This window comes from Artemia franciscana, chromosome 3 (assembly GCF_032884065.1).
Source record: "Artemia franciscana chromosome 3, ASM3288406v1, whole genome shotgun sequence".
Classification (NCBI taxonomy): domain Eukaryota; kingdom Metazoa; phylum Arthropoda; class Branchiopoda; order Anostraca; family Artemiidae; genus Artemia; species Artemia franciscana.
Window position 1 is genome coordinate 10,823,143 of NC_088865.1, and position 23,230 is coordinate 10,846,372.

The following is a 23,230-nucleotide window of genomic DNA, read 5'->3' on the forward strand; positions in this document are numbered from 1 at the left end:
AGTTTTTTCCTTTTTTTTATTTTTATTTTTTTTAGTTTTTTACCTTTTTTTAGTTTTTTTAGTTTTTTTTAGTTTTTTAGCTTTTTTACTTTTTTTTATTAGTTTTTAGTTTTTTTGTAGTTTTTGCCTTTTTTTAGTTTTTTCAGTTTTTTTTTAGTTTTTTATTGGTTTTTACCTTTATTTTAGCTTATTTTTCAGTTTTTTCCTTTTTTTTAGTTTTTTTTAGTTTTTAGTTTTTTTAGTTTTTTACCTTTTTTTAGTTTTTTTAGTTTTTTTAGTTTTTTAGCTTTTTTATTTTTTTTATTAGTTTTTAGTTTTTTTGTAGTTTTTGCCTTTTTTTTAGTTTTTTTAGTTTTTTAGCTTTTTTATTAGTTTTTAGTTTTTTTTTGTAGTTTTTGCCTTTTTTTAGTTTTTTTAGTTTTTTAACTTTTTTATTTTTTTATTAGTTTTTAGTTTTTTTTGTAGTTTTTGCCTTTTTTTAGTTTTTTCAGTTTTGACGTCACCTGATCCAGTTTTTTCAGGTGACGTCACCTGATCCACGATCCACAGATCCACAGACAACTTATTTGTATATATATAGATAGTTTTTTTTTTTACTTATGTCCTGGTCGTCATTTATACTCCCTGTGTCCCGTTGCTTTGTTGATTGCTAATCGAACATTCCTTTTGTCCTGGTCGCTTTCTCTTTGAGTGTCGTCATTTATTTTTTTCTTTTTTAGTTCTTTTAGTTTTTACCTTTTTTAGTTTTTTTTAGTTTTTTAGTTGAAAATTTTTTTTAGTTTTTTCCTTTTTTTCTTTTTAGTTTTTTATTGGTTTTTACCTTTATTTTAGCTTATTTTTCAGTTTTTTCCTTTTTTTTTAGTTTTTTTTTTATTTTTTATTTTTTTTTAGTTTTTTACCTTTTTTTAGTTTTTTTAGTTTTTTTAGTTTTTTAGCTTTTTTACATTTTTTATTAGTTTTTAGTTTTTTTTGTAGTTTTTGCCTTTTTTTAGTTTTTTCAGTTTTTTTTTTAGTTTTTTATTGGTTTTTACCTTTATTTTAGCTTATTTTTCAGTTTTTTCCTTTTTTTTAGTTTTTTTTAGTTTTTAGTTTTTTTAGTTTTTTACCTTTTTTTAGTTTTTTTAGTTTTTTTAGTTTTTTAGCTTTTTTATTTTTTTTATTAGTTTTTAGTTTTTTTTGTAGTTTTTGCCTTTTTTTTAGTTTTTTTAGTTTTTTAGCTTTTTTATTAGTTTTTAGTTTTTTTTGTAGTTTTTGCCTTTTTTTTAGTTTTTTTTAGTTTTTTAGCTTTTTTTTTTTATTAGTTTTTAGTTTTTTTTGTAGTTTTTGCCTTTTTTTAGTTTTTTCAGTTTTGACGTCACCTGATCCAGTTTTTTCAGGTGACGTCACCTGATCCACACATCCACAGACAGACAGACAACTTATTTTTATATATATAGATAAGAAGCTTGTAACATAGTTATGTAAAATGCAGCAATTTTGGAGTAATTTTGCAGTAGTTTTACCAAAATTTCTGATTCGTCATCCGAAACTAGAATAATTGCTGGAATTTTTAAAATTGAAATTAATTTAATTTAACTACGAAAGGCAAAAATAATTGTGGAGTCTGAACAATCATTTTAATTTTTTAATACGAGCAAGAAAAACACCTAAAGATTTTGAAATTAGTCTGGTTTTCTTTTGCTTCAATTGACTCGCTACGTTATCTTTAAAGATGTAGATAATTCAGAACTTCAAATCAATGCTAAAAAAAAAACATTTCAAAATTGTTTTTTCTGTACTTGCTGTGATTATGCTAGGATTTTGCGTGGGTTCTTTATACATTCTTTTTGAGCCTGGTTTCGAATTTGTTACGACATTTCTGATGGGAACAGTCCTACTCAAATTAATTACGACAGTACTTATTATTTCCAGCCTTATATTGTTGTGGTGTAAAAAAAGAGCTCTGCTATGGTTGCATGTATTCCCTATTATTGTACTTCCTTTTTTATCACTCATTGGTTTCCATCCAAATAATATACAAACTGTACCTATTTTGATGTCACAAATAGAGAACTATAGGCCAAGTGAATCAGATACATTACCACTAGATAACATACAGAGACAATTTAAGTGTTGTGGTCTTAATCCTGAACTACCTGGTAAATTTCAGTTTGAGCGATTCAACTGTCATTTTAAAACGGATGAAGTGCCTATTTCTTGCTGTAGAATACCTAATGAAACTCTTCCTGAATGGTTAGTAGGTAAACCACATGAAACAGAGAAGACTCTCCCAGAAGCTAAGCCTGAAACTAAGCAGAAAGCTAAGCCTGTACCAAAGTCAGAGGGTGAGCCCGTACTAAAGCCAGAAGCTCCGCCTAAGCCACCTGCTGATTCTGCACCAGTTACAGAAGCTCCTGCTACAATAAAACCATTTAATTGCACTAAAACACCAACAAATGAAACTGCTTATTCATCGGGATGCGATGCAAACATACTCCTTTACTATAAACAAAGCGGAAGTCCGGCAAAAAAAAGTGTCTATTATGACATTTTTACTTATCCCTCAATTTTGTACGGAATTTGGCTTTGTTGCTTTTGTTGTTATAATGTGAATGAAGACACAGAGGACGCCCATGTAGAGGACAGTGACAGTGAAAGCGAAGAAAATAATAAAGACCATCACAATGACACTGACGTGTAAATGTCTTGGGTTGGTTGAAAATCTACATGGGCAGATGTTGTATGTTAAAAACAAGTTTAGTTCCCCCATACCAATTTTAAACAAAAAATTGACTTCTCTTGAAAGCTGACAAGGATGAATTGGCAACCCCTATATTTATCTGCTTTTTAGTATGGATCAGTGAAAAAAAAAAATAATCAGATTTTCAAATGTGAACATAACTTAGTATCCAGTTGTTTCAAGTTGAGAAGAAACAAACGAATAGCAATTCAACAAATCATCCGCAGACTTCCAGGGTTCTTTAGTTACATATGTGAAAAGGAATAAGAATCAAGCTTTCTAAAAGAATCTAGAATCAAGAACGATGAGGCAAAAATACAGGAAAAAAAGATCCAAACATAAAAAAAGAAAGTTTTGAACAGAAGAAAAGAAACCGAGTTTGTAACTGTTTTACATTAAAAGTTTTTTTTTTTAAAGCGGGAATTTATAAAAGTTTGTTAAAATATTCTTATTATTTCAAAATTTAAGAAGTTGGCGCACAATACGCCACTTTGTTACAACTGTTGAAAAATTGAGACTTAATAACTGAACTTTATTTAGTATTATAAGCCTGAATGGGGATTCATCATGTCTTGAAAAATAGGTCCAATGCGAACCCAGATTATCGTGGTTGCAGTGGTCCTAGTATAAGACGAACACGTCCCATAGTAACAAAACAATTAGCCCGAAACTCCTAATAAGGGGTGTCAGATCAAAATACAAAGTAAATCAGTTGAACCGCCTTTGCCGAAAACCCTAAACAGAAAATCTACAGTCCCTTGGCTTGAACAATAAGGAGAATATATCGGCTTGAAAACAAGAAAAGTGGCTTCATTCACGAAGTTCTGTATCGGAAGCATCTTTTCCCCATTTTTTTCCTACTCAGCGAACCCAGCCCTGTAACATCATAGAGATATTTAAGGGCTTACTTTAAATGAAATTGCCATATCTAGTGCCTCTTGTAATTTACAAAAAGTAATGTAAAACTAAATCCATTTTTGTAAAAGCGTTACATTTTCACATGCAAGATGATGATCATGGTTGCAAAGGTAGCTGTAATTGTGGTTACACGACTGCGTAATAAAAAGCATGGTATTGTGAGAAGTCCCTTTCTATTATTTATGTATTGCCTTATATTATATTCTATAATATAACATACACTATACGCCATAGCTATACGACATATAATTTTACGACAGGCTGACATCCTCGAATTCTTGTTTACCCATTATTTACCAGTTTATTTTTAGACGGGTAACCTTCACCTACGATCAAGTTCAACAGGCTGACACCTTCAAACCCTTGTTTATCCATTTTTATTTGTCTGCCCGTATTTACCTTGAGCGTTCGATAACCTTCAACCTATAGTCAAACTCAAAGTTTCACATTTCTTAACCTCAGCAACTAGCATTATCCATTCTTTAGAACAGGATGTCGTAAGGGTTCAGGAGGACACTTTTAACATAGTTAATGAAACTCTCCTAGCTTTTCAAAAATCAATAATGGACAACCAAAAAGAAATAGTTAGCAATCTAGTTTTCGGAGTTGCATCACTCCAAACAAACTTGGAACGTGTCGCATGGCATTTAACTGCAGAAATCCGCAACCTGCAACATCGGTTATACGAAATTTTACATGCAGTTATGACTACATCCCTAAAAGGTTTTCCGGTGCAGCTATTAGACCCATCCGATTTAAGTCAAATTCTGACTAATATTGTCCAATCCCTCCCAAATCCCTATGCGCTAGCCATTTCTTCTAATGAAAATCTTTTGGACCTGGTTAAAATTGTAAAATGTGAACTCATGTCAACTTCAGAACAGTTAATAGTTGTGTGCTATTTACCACTGAATCGAATAGGCAGTGAATTTAACTTGTATGAAACAATATCAGTACCGTACAGAATAAGTGACTCCCAACATTATATTAAAACTCAACCTTCTTCCGACTTTTTTGCTGTAACAAATGATGCTGATTCATACCTGTTATTGAACCGTTATGATTTAGAATTTAATTGTGTATCCTATAAACAGAAAACCATTTGTGATAGCCATATAGTTCTGTGAAAAGCTAGCTTCAAATCATGCTCATATGCTGCTTTTACAGAAGATACAAGTGCAATTAACCAGTTATGCGAAAGGAAGGTAACAGCGTTCTCCTCGCCATTTGCAGCTGTTTTAGACCAAGACACCTATGTCTTTGCAAGTCCTACGTCAGGACCAGTTACCCTGAATGTTGTCTGTCCTGAATCAAATTTATTTTTAACTAATCAAACTTATAAACATTATTCAATCAACGTTAGTGAAGCCCAAGTTTTTTCTATCAACAGTGAGTGTAAAATTAGTCATTCGTCTTTTATAATTCAAGATTTTTATAGCCCTGTCACTTCGTTTCTTGCCAAATCTTTTTCGCCCGTATCAGAGGTGGAAAAGCTTATTTTACCATTAGATCAAGTTACGTCAAAATTTACCATTAAAGAACTGAATGAGTACTGGCAAGAAAAATTAATATCAAAAACTAATAGAATTGACAAAACTATTGAACTTCCACTCGAACTCTTTTTGACGAGCGAACCAACCAGTACTCATCCACCGTCATTAACACCAATTTTTATACTCTTAACTATATTAACAATTGCAGTTATTTTATGTATGTGCATATCTCTGCATTTATACAGAGAACTTAGTAAATATTCTGATACAATGTTTATGCCTATCCAAAATCTGAGGGTAGAAATTCCTCCAGAAGAAGGAGCCTTGTGAAAAATTTATCTTGCGACTAAATGTTCAAAAGGGGTTGATCGAAACTGAAGAAAAATTTGAATTTTCAGCTGGGAGCCTACTATACATAAATAAACATTAAATAAGGTTTCAGGGAGGAATTTGGAAAAGAGAAAACAATTACTTCGATATTTTCTCCCCCCCCCCTTCATATTCATTACTTGCTCTTCATAGCTTAGCCTAAGCTATTAAATTTCCCACGAGGGGTATTTACATTCTTCAAAGTCGAGTGATTGACAATTAAGGGTTATTCAAGAACCTCATTGCAAAAAGGGACGTGCTACCGTTACCTGGCAAACGAAAAAAAATGCACCCCTTGGCAAAGCAGTCGATATATTATGTGGTTAGTCAACCCTATATTTTGACACCATATACAGATTTGCATAAAACCCTTTCTGTCTGCTCAGGCATGCCGAGCTTATATGACATAACAAAGGGGTCAACACTCTGACGAATAGTACGTAAGTATAAATATACCACAATCGGGAATTTTCATAACTAGACTAAAAGAAGTATATTCGTAGAAAATTTTTTTTACCGAAGTATTTTAAACTCTTACGAAAAGTTCATATCAGTAAAGATATTTGGGGTATTGCACCAGGGAGATTCATTTAAAATTCAGCTTCGAATAACCACTAACGTTAGTAAAATTTGTGTAGTGTACCGATTTTAAAAGAAAAGAAAAAAAATAACCCCTGGAAAAAAGAAGACACTGGAAAAAAAAGGAGAACGCTTGAAAAAAAAAAACAAGACTGGAGAAAAAAAAAGGAAAAAAGAATGATAACTCCGGCGATCCAAGGAAAAAAAGAAAAAAAGGAAACAAGGGATAAACAGATTTTTTATCATCTAATTCAATTATTTCCTGATGTTCCTTGTGAAAGAATTTTGTTTTGTCAAAGATTTTGTTCTGTTAAAGATTTTGTTCTGTCAAAGATTTTGTTCTATCAAAGATTTTGTTCAGTCAACGATTTTGTTCTGTCAAAGATTATGTTCTGTCAAAGATTATGTTCTGTCAAAGATTTTGTTCTGTCAAAGATTAAGTTCTGTCAAAGATTCAGTAGTGTTCACTTTATGTATTTGTGCAGTGTTAATCCTTGACGAGTCAATACTAATATTGACAAAAACCAATGTTTTTCGTAGTTTTGCCTTAGTGATGGTATATCATTGTATAACCATATATTATATGCTGTGTAATGAGTTCTTGTTCGACACAAGTTTAAATTCTAAAGTTGACATAAGTTCACACACAAATCAAAGTGACTAACTTATAGAGCAAATAATATTAAGGAAGAAATGGATAAACGTGATGACATGTTTAATCACTTTACTAATACATCGTACCTCTCTTATAATTATTCCAAAACTATATTGAATTCCCTTGGACAATGTGCAAAAAAAAAAAAAAAATCAACAAAAAAAATTCTTTTTCGTCATGTTTTTATCATTTTCTGTTTGTTTGTTTTTTTTCAAAAAAACTTTCATTTCTTGAAACCTGATGGGTTAGGGTGTTATAGATATTTTTTTCCAGACACTTCGATCTTTAGTGTTTAATGTTCAATGTTTTATAACCTCTATTTTTCAGATTCTTCTCGTATAGTAGATACCAAGATGATACAAAATTACACCAGAATAGTTTTCAACAACACAAAGGCGGCTTGTTGGTGTAGCACCGAGCCGTGCTTTTTCGAAGCTGGGGAGTATGTGAGAAGTCCCTTTCTATTATTTATGTATTGCCTTATATTATATTCTATAATATAACATACACTATACGCCATAGCTATACGACATATAATTTTACGACAGGCTGACATCCTCGAATTCTTGTTTACCCATTATTTACCAGTTTATTTTTAGACGGGTAACCTTCACCTACGATCAAGTTCAACAGGCTGACACCTTCAAACCCTTGTTTATCCATTTTTATTTGTCTGCCCGTATTTACCTTGAGCGTTCGATAACCTTCAACCTATAGTCAAACTCAAAGCTTTAATTTATTACAAAACCGGACCAGAGAGGGCCCCTTAAAAGCGAATGTTAGAACAATATTCGGGGAGTTCTGATTCACAATTTCTGGACGACAGATAGATATAACAACCCTGCTACTTATATTTGGCTTATCGTTTTTCCTCTTGGACCAGCATTCTTTCTTGGATACTAGCTTTTCAATTAATACGAGGGACAGCCTGTCGTGTGTATTTACAAGATCTAACGTAAGTTTTTTTATTTTCCAGATTTATATTTCTTCGCCCAAGCAAGGACTTTTCATCAACGAGAAAGAACTCTCCAGCTCAACTTCTTTCCACTTTATATTTCTTTACCTGTTTTTTTACATACTCCTTCTAAAATAAAATTCCTTGTCTTGAGAGATTGTGACTTATAATAGGACTTAGGGAACAGATAGACTGTTGCCATAGTAGATAGAAAAGTGAACCTATTCGCACATTGAATACTAGTGACACGCTACCATAATTCAAAGCACTAGTATTCGCTTACTTACCCCAAAGGGTGGGATCTTACAGTATCAAAGACATGTGATTCGATATTTAATTATAGAAACTGGATTCTTTGTGACAAAAAATTGGGGAAGGGGGAGCAGTCTGTAACCTGTATATCAGAGTTTACTATTTTAGAAGTTACACACTTTTAAATACGTGGAGTCCAGATACAGTTCTATTATAATACCAAATATAATGTTTTAAATAATTGGGTTTCAGCTCTACCGTTGGGATATCCTGACTTCGATCATACAGTAACAATGCCTTTGATTCCAATTGTATTTTTACTTCAGACAAATAGATCATCTGACTCACATAAAAGTCCAGTAAATTTCTCATTAAGAAGGCACATATGATCAATTCACTTCGAAATATATTTGACGGTGATAGAAAAAGTGTGATAGAAATTGGGAGAAATAAATTAATTCCCTCTCATTCCAGCTGATCACTACTGATTATACTATACTACCGGATCGTGCCAGCCATACATTTCAGAAAATGGATGCACCAAAAAAAAGCATTAACCCTTTCATGCCTGTGGTCACCATACGGATACCGCTCGCCTCCTATTTTTTTTCTCTCGACTCGACAAAGTCACAACCGTGATTTCTTTTCCACTAGATAGCGCTTGCTTGACTCTGTCGCGTTTGAATTTATTGTCCCTCAAGGCTTTACCCGAGCGGTCGAGCGAGCGTCCAAGTTTAGACAAAACATGAAATGTCGAAAAAGAGGAAAGGTGCAGATTTCGACCTCGATGACCTGGACGTTTCTGGTAAGTTCAGAGCCTGATTATGATCTTATTTTGTAGCTAAAAATGCGTTCTTTCGAATGAGATATCACTAGTCTAATTCTGAGCTGTATTTTAGCCGCAAACAAGGTTGCTAACGATCGGTTACCAAATAGTCACGTCAGACATTCAGTGCCAAACCATACCTAGGCAGATTTGTACAGCAAACGAGGCGGCAAGTCCTTTTTATGGTCGGGAATAGGCACATTTTCTTTCTGTTCCTCCTTTTTACTGAAACAAGGGTAAAAATGCTATTTTGTGGGATGCCTCAGGCAAGTGTTGAGACCAATGGCCTATTTTATTGCAATATACTATTATTATTGTTATTATTAAGTGATGCACTTACCTTGAATTTCTTTTCAGCTGATCCAAGCACGAGCTCTGACTCCATGAGAAGTCATGGTCCCAAGCCCTTGGAAGAGAGACTGATCAAGGAAAGAAGTAGAAGAGTTACCAAGACTGCAGAAGAAGCAGCAAGGCTTTTATTCATACCTGATTGTGATTCAGATCTCGATATCTCTTCCGACGACGACGATCCAAACTGGGCACCAGACAATTTAGATCAAGAATTTCAGCCTTTACGTTCTCTCAACTGTTATGGCAATGAAGACGGAAGAGATGAAGAGGATATCGACCACACAGACGACATCCCCTTAGCAATGCTTGGCAGGTTCGAGTTAGACAATGGCGATGACACGGATCAATTCGATTTGCCTCTCCCGGGCTTGAATGATACAAAAGCGTCAAACAGTTCTTCAAGCACATCATCAGCACCAGTGTCAGCTTCTTCTGCAATACAGTCAGCAACAGTTACTGCACCTGCTGAACCCTTTGTCCTTACAAGAGCTCAAAAAAATGCTCCTTCCCAAGCAGTGGCCGGTCTAGTAACTCCAACTGATGCTCCTCAGGTCACGGCAAAACCAGTAGCAAAAAAGAAGGTAGCGAAGGAGGCAAAGCAATACAAGTGGATAAAAACGGAGCCCGAACCTCGAAATATTACATGGAAGGGTTCTATACCACACTATGACGAGGTACAAACGCCCCTTGATCTCTTCCGAATGTTTATCACAGAAGACATTCTTTCAAACATTGCGGACCAAACGAATCTGAATGCCATGAGAAAGAAGAATCTTGCTCAGAAACTTTCCATTGAAGAGCTGCGCAGATTTCTTGGAGTTCAAATGCTTATGAGCATTCTCAAACTTCCGGCTATTAGAAGTACTGGGAGAATGGAATACGATATTCCCCGGTGGCTGATACCATGAGCAGACATAGGTTCATCAGCTTGAGGTCTTTTTTCCACATTTCCCATGACACCTTAATGATACCGAAAGGGGAGGTTGGTCATGATAAACTGTTCAAGATCAGAAGACTATACGACGCATTCAGGGAGAATCTGAAAAAAATAGACCCTGAAGAGATCCAAAGTATTGACGAACAGATGATCCCATTCAAAGGAACAATTGGATTTCGACAGTACTTGAAGGACAAGCCCCACTCGTGGGGTGTAAAGGTTTTCACGAGAGCCGGCATCAGCGGAATAGTGTATGACATAGAGATATATACAGGAAAAGGAGCTGTTGAAATTTCTGAACTTGGCCAAGGTACTGACGTTGTCCTTCGGCTTGTAGAAAACCTGCCAAGGTTCATGAACTTCAAGTTGTTCTTTGATAACTTCTATACTGGCATCAATCTCATTCACAAGCTCCAGGTTGAATATGGCATCAAGTCATGTGGTACAATACGCAGCAACAGAATGAGGGGCACTGTTCTAGATACCGACGCCAACATGAAGAAGAAAGGACGAGGGTCAATGGACTTCCGTTTTGAAAGACATTCAGAAGTATCGGTAGTAAAATGGTATGACAACAAACAAGTCCATTTGGCTTCTTCATACTGTGCAGTCACCCCAATTGATAAGTGTCAGAGATGGGATGGCACAACACGGAAATACGTCGAAGTTGATCGCCCCCGAATCGTCCGTGACTAAAACAAATCAATGGGGGGCGTAGATCTTGCTGACATGTTCCTGGAGCTTTACAGGACTGACATTCGCTCTAAGAAATGGTATATGAGGATTGTGTACTACTGTTTTGACATGGCTGTGAACAACGCCTGGCTGATACACCGCCGACAGTGTAAGCAGATCAATGTTCAGCACATGTCTCTGCTGTACTTCAAAATGGACATTGCTCGTGGGTTGGTTCTTACTGGCGTATCTCAAAGTCCTCGAGTTGGAAGACCATCCTTATCAGTGACCAAGTGCAATACGACTACCTCGCGAGACGGGATGCCTTCGGAATCAGTGAGGTTTGACCAGACCTCGCATTTTCCAGATACAACTGAAAAGGGAAGGTGTCGCTATGAGAAGTGCGTTAGGGATGGAACCAGTCGAATCATGTGTTCGAAATGCAAAGTTCGACTGTGTTTGAACTCAGATTGCAACTGTTTCACAAATTTTCACCTAAAATAGTATCTGTATATACCTGACGTGACCATATGGTAACCATTCACATTTTGGATATGGAATGAAATAAAAATTAAAAAAAAATAAACCTGTTCTAGTTGAACCTCCAGGATCACTCTCTGCTATTTTCAGAATTTTTACGCAACTCCTTCTTGGTTCAGGTCTGAAAGGGTTAAGGTGGTTCAAGACAATATTTTTGCATTGCTAAGATCAAAAAGTGAAGAGGAATACAATCTGACAAAAATTGACATGCATTTAAATGGTTAATCCAGAGCTTGACTACTTTCAAATAATTTAAAGTCCGTTCTTACCAAGTAGGAAGGTCCTATGGTGGCGCAGTGGATTTGACCTTAGCTTGGTAATACGGGACCCAGAGATCGAATCACGCTGCAGAAATGCACTGCAGAGCCGACGCAGGGACCATAGTAGTCAAGAAGCGTTGTTAATTCTTAAATAATAATGAACCAAGTAGGAAAAAGATCCAGCTGAATTCAGGAAAGAAATGCTTACCCATAAGGTCCACGAAGTACATGGATCAGACTCTTATTTGGGAAAAAATACGACAAAAGAAGACAGCCAGCTCAGTGAGATAGTTAACATACTAGAAACCATCTGGAGTAAGAGATATGTCCTTTGGAATAAAAAGCGAGTGCATCTTGTTACAAACCTGACTGAAAAGAAGGTTAATGTCTAGGTCACGCGTCCAGAAACAATCATTGCTAGATGGGATAAAATTGGTACAAAAAGAATTAATAGGAGGAGCTTTGTTAAAGTTTACGACTGCTCTTTACAAAATAAGTTTTCAAAAGAAAGTAAAGACCTCCATTAAACCAAAAATGAGCGAAAATAAAATCAAATAATCTACCAAGCGTAAAACTACTACAAGTCAGCATCGATAAATAAATGGAACCCAATAAATAAATAACCGAGTCAAACTCGATACGAGCAGAAATTAATAGTAGGGCTCAAAACCCCTATGCCTTCCCTAGGCCGAAAAATAATTTGCACTTAACTGAAGTAAAATGAATCTTGAATGTTTTCACTTTTATAACTAATAAATCAAACATTATTAATATTTTCAGGAATAAATATCAGCGTATGTGTATTAAAGTGACAATGCACATTTATTTTTAAGTTTTTCAGTAAAGTGCAAATTAAAAGTGCAACTGAAAAAACATAATGAATGTTTATTGTCAATTTAATATACATATGCTGACATTTATTCCTTAAAATGTTAATACTTTTTGATTTAACAAAGTTATAAAAGTGAAAAAAAAATTTTTTTAAGTAAAGTGCAAATTATATTCTGGCCTTGGGAAGGCATATAGGTTTTGAGCCCCACTCATGTCAATTTCTGCTTGTTTTGTTTGACTTGGTTATATATTGTATTTTTGTTTGTTTTGGGTTTAATTTATGTACCGATGTTGATTTGTGGCAATTCTACGTTTGGTAGATTGGTTCATTTTATTTATGATCATTTCTGATTAAATGGAGTTCTTTACTTTTCTTTGAAAAACTTATTTTGTGGAAGGTTTTTTTCTATTCGTTATATATTAACATAGTCTTTTCAGGGAAAAAGAAGATAATAGTTTAAATCTTTTCTGTTTTTATTGCGCTTGGTATTAACCAAGTGACATATAGCAGTCGCCAATTCTGTCGGTCTGTCTGTCTGTCGGTCTGTCTGTCTGTCGGTCTGTCTGTCCCGGTTTTGCTACTTTAGGCACTTCCAGGTAAGCTAGGACGATGAAATTTGGCAAGCGTATCAGGGACCGCACCAGATTAAATTAGAAATAGTCGTTTTCCCGATTTGACCATCTGGGGGGGAGTGGGGGCCCGGTTAATTCGCAAAAAATAGAAAAAATGAAGTATTTTTAACTTATCAGCGGGTATTTGGATCTTAATGAAATTTCATGTTTGGAATGATATTGTGTCTTAGAGCTCTTATTTTAAATCCCGACCGGATCTGATGACATTGGGGGGAGTCGGAGGGGGAAAACCTAAAGTCCCGGTTTTGCTACTTTAGGTACTTCCAGGTAAGCTAGGACGATGAAATTTGGCAAGCGTATCAGGGACCGGACCAGATTAAATTAGAAATAGTCGTTTTCCCGATTTGACCATCTGGGGGGGGGAGGAGTGGGGGCCGGTTAATTCGGAAAAATAGAAAAAATGAAGTATTTTTAACTTATGAGCGGGTGATTGGATCTTAATGAAATTTGATGTTTGGAATGATATTGTGTCTCAGAGCTCTTATTTTAAATCCCGACTGGGTCTGATGACATTGGGGGGAGTTGGAGGGGGGAAACCTAAAATCTTGGAAAACACTTAGAGTAGAGGGATCGGGATGAAACTTGATGGGAAAAATAAGCGCAAGTCCTAGATACATGATTGACATAATCGGAACTTATTTGTTCTCTTTGGGGTAGTTGGGGGGGGGGAGTAAGTCTTAAAAATTAGAAAAATGAGGTATTTTCAACTTGCGAACGGGTGATCGGATCTCAATGAAATTTGATGTTTAGAAGGATATCGTGTCTTAGAGCTCTAATTTTAAATCCCGACCAGATCTTGTGATGGGGGCGGGGAGTTGGGAGGGGGAACCTAAAACTTGGAAAACACTTAGAGTGGAGGGATCGGGATGAAACATGGTGGGAAAAATAAACACAAGTCCTAGATAGATGATTGACATAAACGGAACGGATCCGCTCTCTTTTGGGTAGTTGGGGGGGGGGTTAATTCTGAAAAATTAGAAAAAATGAGGTATTCTTAACTTACGAACGGGTGATTGGATCTCCATGAAATTTGATTTTTAGAAGGATATCGTGGCTCAAAGCTCTTATTTTAAATCCTGACCGGATCTGGTGACATTGGGGGAAGTTTGGGGTGGGGAGACCTAAAATGATGGGAAACGCTTAGATTGGAGGGATTGGGATGAAACTTGGTTGGAAAAATAAGCAAAAGTCTTGCATACGTAATTTACATAATTGGAACGGATCCGCTCAATTGCGGGGGGGGGGGGGTAATTCTGAAAAATAAGAAAAATAACGTATTTTTAACTTACGAAGGAGTGATCGGATCTTCATGAAACTTCATATTTAGAAGGACCTCGTAACTCTGATATCTTATTTTAAATCTCAACCGGATCAAACGTAATTGGGGGGGGGCAGTTGGGGGGACCGGAAATCTTAGAAAATACTTAAAGCGGTGAGATCAGGATGAAACTGGATGGGAAGAATAGAAACCTGTCTAAGATACGTGACTGACATAACTGGACCGGATCTGCTCTCTTTGGTGGAATTGGGAGGGGGGAGGTAATTTTGAAAATTGAGGTATTTGTAACTTACGAAAGGGTGACCAGATCTTAATGAAATTTGATATTTAGAAGGATCTTGTGCTATAAAGTTTAACTTTAGGTTCTGACCTTCTCACAAGTGCCAAATGAGCTCTTGGCTCTTCCGACCTCGTACCATATGAGCTCTCGGCTCTTCCGACCTCGTCCAAATGAGCTCTTGGCTCTTCCGACCTCGTACCATATGAGCTCTCGGCTCTTCCGACCTCGTCACAAGTGCCATATGAGCTCTTAGCTCTTGTTCTTTAAGAATTTATAGTTTGGCCCGTTGTTTGTATGCTGGAGAAAATTTTTCGACAATTTTTTACAATATAAACCCCGTTAAAAATCTGGAAACAAATATTAGTGTTTAGTTTTATGTCCTCTAGCTGATCTGAAAAATAAAAAGTGATACCATTCTAAAAAAAAAAAATCTATTTATGCTTTTGGACAGCTTGGATACACTTACACGCTTTTGATCTAGTTAAATTTTAAGAGCAGAAGTAGTAATAAAAGTAGCCCCTAAAGTTTGAACATAATAACCTCGGTCATTCTTGGGATAGTGCTGAGATGTCTAATTGGCAATCAGTATAGAAACAGTGGTTTTTTCTTAAGGCAGCATTTAGTTTTTAAATGTAACGGGCAAATTGCATAGCTGTGGGAGGTTGACCTTCGCAATAGCCCAAGAGATACAGTTACAAGACGGTTCAACCATGCTAAAAATGACAATTGAAATTAAATTTTGATTGTAAACGTTTGGAAAATTATGATCTAAAGAGGAGGGCTGATTGCCCTCCAATTACTTTTGACTCTTGAAAAGGGTACTAGAGCTTTGAATTTCTAATCAAATTAGCTCCTTTAAAATATCAATGATATTGTCTATGATAGACCAGCTCTGCCTATGATATTGCTTATATGCCTTTTTAATACTTGCATGTGAATAGTTTTTTTTTCGTTTAATTGAAACTCCCCTTAAACGTTTCAACTTAACGTCCTTAAATGTCCTTACTCACAGCAGCAACTGTAGAAGTAGTATCAAAAGTATACACATAGTGTCTCCCGGCTAGTTCAAAATCCGTCACAACTTACCCTGAAAGGTCTAACTAAATAATGTAAGTTGTTATTGTGATATTGCTTTGTCACCCTATTGACAATCAACATGATCATACTTCATTTTGATTCAATTAAGTATCCACCTAAATATTCTTTGAAAGCTTCACCTTAATACCCTTAGCTTGTGTAGAAGTAATATTTGTACTAGCAGTAGTAGCATTAGCAGCAGTGTACACATAGCACCTTTTTCAATATCCACTTCAGCACACGATGGAATCTTTAACTTAATGCGGACATAGTGTGTTTTGATTAATTTCAATATATTTACAATATTACCCCGAATTTTCGCCTTAACACTCGCCTTAGCACTTAGGTTAAATAGTATTAGTAGTAACACAAGTAGTTATATTAGCAGCAGTAGGACTAGAGTTAATAGTAGTAGCCTTAGCTTTAGTAGCAGTAGTAGCATTAATAATAATAGCAGCAGTAGTTGCAGGAGCAGAAGTATTATGATGCACTTATTGTCTTTTGGTTAGTTCAACATCCCCACAACAAACGCTGTAAGCTTTAATTTCACACACGAAACTGTTCCTGAGATATTGCTAATATGCCCTTTTGACAGCCTGCAAACGGGTGGCAGGTTGTCATCCATACAACAGAAAATTTCAAAAATATTCTCTGAAAGTTTCACCTTCATACTAAGGGTATGAAGGTGAAACTTTCAGAGAATATTTTTTACCCAGCTTAATACAATTAGCCATTGCTATGATATTGTCACTCTGCTTTTTTGATAGCCTGTACATTCATATACTCTTTGAGATTTTCATTTCAATGCTGCTAACCTTACAAGTAGTTGCAATAGAAGTAGTAGTTGGAGCAATAATAATAGAAGTTGCATGTTTTTGCAAACTAGTGCGTCTATGATCTCCAGAAATGTTATAGTACCTTAACATTTATTTATACAACTGAGAGCTCTCAAAAACATGAAGGCGAGATCTAAGAGGTAAGGCTCTGAATAAAAATCTCATTGACAAGCCTGAAAGAAAGTGGGAAACAGAGTAAATTGAAAATGGTTTGCATAAATGAAAAATAAAGGAACATAGGACGTAGGTTCCCTCAAAAATCATTTCAAACCCCGATTGAGAAACCCTGCAAAAAATTATTGTTCTGGAATTCCAAATCCACCCGAGCAAGATTCTAAAAGGATAAAACAAAGGAGATAAAGCGTTTTATGTGAAAAACTCAAATTTTTGGGAGGAAACTGGAAGCAAATGCGTCAAAAGTGAAGCGCAAAAAGAAGCTAAGGACATGGAAGACAAGACATACAGTCTGTGAAGGTTGAACCAAAGCGGCGGCATAGCTCCATTCAAATGGCGAAACCAAAGAAAGTGATAAGGAGGCTCAAACTTCGTCTTGAAGCTACCAAATTTACGAAGCAATTTTACCAACATTTACCAACAATTTTACCAAATTTACCAACAATTCATGTTGGTTAGGGATTTGCGGGCTCATTAAATAGAAGAAGTAGCTACGCATACGATCCCGTTGTTAAAAAGGCTATTTGGAATAATTGTCATGCATACCGATTCTGCTGTCGTAGAAAAGCAGAAACACTAGTTTGGAAAAGAACTACTGCTTCTCCGCTATGGGACGCGGACATATTTCTGTTTTTCTTTCAAGACCTTGAATCGCTGCTAAGCCTGGGACTTGACCTCAACTGAAATGGTTTCCTACCTCGTGAATCTTGTTTCCGCTAGCTGTGTGTCAGCAGGAACAATCGATACTTCTTCAACTTGTAAACTGATGAATATTGACGCTTTAAAGTATTACTCAGAACAGCCTAGACAGAGATTCAGTAATACAGTCAGTGATGATTGGACCATTCTGTTTGCTTCATTGTGTGTCTTCCAGTTTAGGTGATATAACAGATAAGAAGTACAAGAACCATTTCATTTGAGAATTATGCGATTTCTCTAGTAGAACTTTTTATATTCTTGATAACCTGATGCCATTCAACCATACCCAAGGGAGATTTCTTCTTTCCGATCCCAAATATTTGACGAAAGAAGTGGATGAACACTTCATAGAACTTAAACTTAATTTATGTCCAATCGCTCCAATAACAGATTCTTCAAGCTGCGGACTTTGTTGTTAAATATGTTCAAAACTTCATAAATAGAAGAAACAATCTATGAAACATATTGATATTTTATCACCTTCTGACTACAAGTGTTGAAGAGAAATATCAACAATGTCAAAAAAAGCGATGAAGCCACGACTTCAGCAATGATGCTGAAATAGGAAACAAGAAAGCTATTGAGCTAGTAAATAAATATAGAAGCAAATTGGCAGTCCATCTACTAGAATCTCTCTTACTACAAGACAGATTAGCCAGTTGTTATAACTGTCGGTAACCGGTACCAAAAAAAAAAAAATGCAGTTCATATGCAAAAACTGTTAAGCAGTTGCTTGTATCTGACTTAAGATAGTACAGGGACTTCTATAAGCTCTACTGCGTCTAAATTTTAGCTTCATGAAATACAGAAGATAATGTGATACTTTCATAGCACAATACAGACAGTGGGGTAGAGTAATTTTAATTTATAAAAAAAGTGCCACAAAACTCAGTATCAGATAAAGTGAAAGAATCCATCCAGTGATCATGCATATGTGGCACAAATACAATTTAAATAAAATAAAAAAGAAGCTTTATTGTACCAGAAATAGATTAAAATAGGAAATGAACAATAAAATTTATATATATTTTTTCTATAAAATTTATAGAGAGACGAGACACAACCATCGTTTTAGGATTTTCAGTTAAGTTGAATTTAATTGAAAAAAAGCTTGAAACTACAATTCGTGGGTTCCGTTAAGGATCCCTTCTCCAAGAATATGTAAAAGATTTTGTCTGAAATACTTTAAAATGAAAATTTCATATATAATAAATTTTCTAATCTGGGAATCAGCAGAGGAAGGAGATGATTTTCATACACTTGTTTTCAAAACTTATCATACGCTTGTTTATGCACTTAATATATTAAAAAAAAAAAAAAAAAAAAAAAAAAAAAAAAAAAAAAAAAAAAAAAAAAAAAAAAAAAACAGATTTAGTAGAAAAAAAACTAAACGCTTTAGTTAATTAAAGGATGATAAATTTACACCTAAATAAAATTAGATTCTGTTAGGGTCACTGATGTAGCACCCATAACACGCCTAAGTTGTAAACTCTCTTCCAACCTTACCAGTAGGATCCTGTTACATTTTTTTAAAATTAGGGTAAATCAGAGATTGGTTCCCTGCTTGTTTTCAGTATGAAAACTTTTTAGTGTTAAGTTACTGAATGAGCTACTAAGTTCATTTTCGTATAAAAAATTTGCATAGTTGTCAAGACCTTCTTAAATTTTATAGTTTGCAGGTGCAAACGATGTTCTGGTTTTTATAAGGCACAAAAGCTGTTAGCCCCACTCCTGTCCGGTGTTAACACTGAGGGTGGTATCCTTAACCCTACCCCCGTTCATAAAAACTTATGTTCGTTTGAAGTTTGACCTAATTATTCATTGCAATTCCTATTCATTTATGGTTGAATAAACATGTAGTTAATCCTTTTTTTTTTCCAAAACTTCTTCAGGAGAAAAATTCATTAAATTAATTTGAAACAACGGTGTTTCTTCTATTACCTTCTTGGTATGCTTAGTTTAGATGGATTTCTTCAACAAAAATCAACAAATTAATTTTAATTGGGTTTGACCCAGGACTAAGGACATTGTCAGATTTGCCTTCAACAATTATTTTACAGTGATCATTGTCATTATTTTCTAAACTCCCTTGAGATTTACATTTATTTTTATTACTACAGGACACATCCGTTGAAAGCCCTCGTTCGACATTTTTAACTTGATTCTGTACTATACCTCCATTATAATCAATAAATACCTGGTGCTAAATACTTAAAAACATAATTTATTTTTATAATAAATATCATCTGAATTACTTTATCTTGAAATGGCACCTTCATTTTCAGTATCAGTTTCACTACTTCTGTCGCCACTTACAAGATAATTCCAATAATGGCTCTTTTCTTTTTCTTCTAATTGAATGACCAGTATCTTTGCTATTTCTTAACTTCATCATCAGTTTTTTCTTTTTTGAAGAATAAACTTTGATCAGCTTGTTTCTATTCTTTTCAATGGTTGAAAGATTTCATATTTCGTGCCGGATTCATCTGTATCCGTCATACGTCGTTCCATTTTATTTGAAGATTTTATTTTTTTCGTTAAAGAGAAGTTTTTTCGTTTAAAGAGCTTCTTGTTGAGCTGTCTCTTCTAAGAATTAAAAGAAATACGATTTTTTTCTGGCATTTTCTTCAACAGCTAATTTCGGTTTTCTGTTATTACCAACAATTCTCGGTTCTATGGCTGTTCTCACCGGATCGTTCTCAGTTTCGTATTCAATATCATCTAAAAACCTAAAAAAATTGCGTTTCTTTTTTCTTTTTTTGTTGCACTTTTCACTAAAGCTTGAATTCTCATTCCCCCTTTCAAACTGTGAATCAGCCTTGGTCAAATCCCTGTCCTGATTCTTTTCATTAACACAGGGCTCCAACTCAGTGTCACTCACGCTTTCTAAAATGAATGAGAACACGTCTCTTTTTTTCTTTTTCCTAATATTTCCTAGCCCCTCATTGTTCGTCACACATTTGGAATCCGGAAACGGCTTATTATTTTCTCTTGTCACAATCTTCTCTTCCTTTTTTAAACTTATGTCAGTCCCTTTCTTGATCTTTTCACTAGCAGATTGCTCTAACTCACTTTCACTTGAGCTTTCAAAAAGAAATGAATATATGTTTTTTTTCTTCTTTTTTCCATTCAGCCGAGACTTTTTACAACACCTGTAAGCTTTTGAACAGCAAAGTATTTCATGGTTTATCTTCCTTGACTTTGCCTCTGTCTTTTTATTAATTTGATCACTAACAGAACAGTCCAACTTATTGTCACCTGAGCTTTCTAAAATATATGAAAACGCATGTTTTTTCTTTCCATACCTAGCTTTAAGACTTTCATTGGGCTTCATAAATGATGAGACAGAAGAAACTTTTTCATTTCCCCCCCTTGGATTTACATTCATATTTTGCAAATCTTTTTCTATTCCTTTTTTTGTCTTGTCAAAAATAGAGGACTCCGATTCAACTTCATCAGAACTTTCAAAAATATCGAAGAGAATATTTTTTTTCTTTTTTTTTACCCTAAATTCAGCATCTTTATTGTTTTCATTTTTATTTTCTAGATTTTTGTTCATCTGATTCAAATTTTCATCTATCCCTTTCCTGATATTTTGACAAACAGACTGTTCCAAATCACTTTCACTTAAGGTCCCAGTCAAGTCAGGAGCAATGCCTATGAATTCATTTTTACATGAGCTTTCGTTCATATAAAAAATATGGCCCTTTTGCTTTTTCTTTCTTTCAATCACATCTCCAGTGGAGTCAGCATTCACAATGCAATGGCCTGATGATTGAGCTAGGATTTTTGAAACATTATTGGCTTCCACTATCTTGTTTGGGCTTTGATTAATAACTTCTGAAATTATGTCTTTACTTATAGATTTGTCTTGAAGTCTTAAACGGGAACTATTTACGCCACCATCAAGTGTTATATCCCGTTCACTGTATACATAATTGCCTCTATTTTCTGCAATTTCATCATCTTTTCTGACATATTGCCCTAGTAATTCAGCTTCTCTGCATGTATTTTCAGCCATTGCATCCGCATCCTCAGCAGCGATTGTTTGGCAAACAAAAGCTAAAAAAGAAAAAAAATAATTTTTTCCCTTCTTACTCTAAATTCCTCTTTCACATTTTGCAACAAAAACAAACAATCTGCAATACAAATGAGACATTTTATTTAGAAAAAAAACGACTGCGGATTTATGGAACAAAACACCTGCATCACGAAGAATCACAAACAAATCAAGCACAAAGTAAATATTTGGGGATAGACAGAGCTGCTACTTTGTTTTTTTTCTGATGCATAATCTGTTGTTTTTTTAAAAACCTAAATCGACAAACAAAAAAATGTTTACTGGAGCAAAGATTATTTTTTTCGATGCATTTTCATACAAACGTTATGAAAAAAATCACCTACATTCAACAAAATCGGACTATTTTCCTGTAAAACACTGTATATCTTGGGGGGCGTCCCAAGTACCAGTCGTCATCAGTTCCGGGTTAATTATTGGCTTATTAACTTTATCTTATAACGAAATATAGTTCAAATTTTTAGCCGCACAAACTCATCGTAGGCAATAGCACTGCCTAAGTAGAGACCGATGTAGGTAGAATGTATTTTTTTTGGGGGGGGGGGGGGTAGAACAGGACACTTGGCATAAAAGGAGTTTTTGCAGAAGCTTTAAAAGGCGCTTATTTGATTGGAAATCGCAAGTTCTAATGCCGTTTGTAATAGTCAAAAGTGATTAGAGGGAAACCAGCCCCCCCCAAGACCAATCATTTCCCCAAACACATCCAATCCATATTTGGAGGTAGCTATTTTGTTCAACGTCGTTGAAAGGTCCTGAAATTATGCCTTTGAGGATGTCAACCTCCTCATACTCCTCAGGGCAAGGGCTAGGCAAATCGTTCATTGTTTACATATAGTATATATTATTGAGAAAGATATGCATATTTGAACTTTAATTTGTAAAAAGACGAAGAGCATTCAAGTGAGCCTTTCAAAGTATGTTGTGGGGAGTATTGAGCTAAATCAAAACATGTTATATGTAAATGGACTGTCAAAAGCTTGTAACTAAGGGATCACTTTGGAACTTTCAGGAAATAATAAGGGACATGATCAAAAAGGCAGAATTTGCAGACAACCATTGCTAACACAACTATTAGTACCATACTACTCCATTTGCAATATTGTGGGGAAATTTGAACTAAACAAGAAGACGCTATGTGCAAGTAAATTACCAAAAGAGCATTTATTTGATTATATCGAATCTAAAGAACTGATTTGGGTATTAAGTTGGAACTTGAGAGAATGCTTAAAGGGAAAGATCATTTGACCAAAATTCAATATGTTCAGGCGACTACAATTACTACTATCATTACTACTTCTACTTCAAATACCACTTCTATTGCAACTACTTTTAAGGCTAAGAGCATTAAGATGAAAATTTCAAGAAATATATGAACACAGAGGTCATCGAAAGGACATATCAGCAATGTCATAGCAATGACTAATTGTATTCAGTTGAAACTTCCAGGACTTGATGAGAGGGATGTTCTACAGATCAAAAGCTATTACGTTAATACTATTGCTGCTACTAGTACTACCAAAATTATACTAATACTACTACTGGTAATACCAGGACTACTACTATGCCTAGGGGTATGAATTTTGAGGGAGGGGGAGTTAAACTGAATCACAACACGCCGTTTGTATGCAGGTAGTTAAAAGGGCGTTAAAAAAATATCTTCGGAATAGTTTGGCGGGTGAAGTTGAAACTAACATGGCTTGTTGTGGGGGATGTTGGACTAACCAAAAGAAAAAATTTGCATCCTAATGCTAATGTTTCTACTCATACTAATGCTACTGCTGCTATTATTACCACCTCTACTAGGGGTACTGCTA

General features: G+C 35.0%; 1 protein-coding gene and 1 long non-coding RNA gene across 3 annotated transcripts; both read left to right on the forward strand.

Moving 5' to 3' along the window:
• The first annotated feature begins 6,897 nt into the window (after positions 1–6,897).
• On the forward strand, positions 6,898–7,845 carry LOC136024875 (uncharacterized). Of its 2 annotated transcripts, none has more exons than XR_010616948.1 (2): positions 6,898–7,179; positions 7,710–7,845. It is a non-coding gene; the product is annotated as an uncharacterized LOC136024875 (long non-coding RNA). The 2 variants fall into 2 exon arrangements; XR_010616947.1 differs by having other exon boundaries at positions 6,898–7,175.
• A 2,236-nt stretch (positions 7,846–10,081) lies between these two features.
• LOC136025451 (piggyBac transposable element-derived protein 3-like) lies at positions 10,082–10,750 on the forward strand. The gene has a single exon (XM_065701482.1). It carries the CDS (start codon positions 10,082–10,084, stop codon positions 10,748–10,750), a length of 669 nt encoding a protein of 222 aa, XP_065557554.1.
• The last annotated feature ends 12,480 nt before the right edge of the window (positions 10,751–23,230 follow it).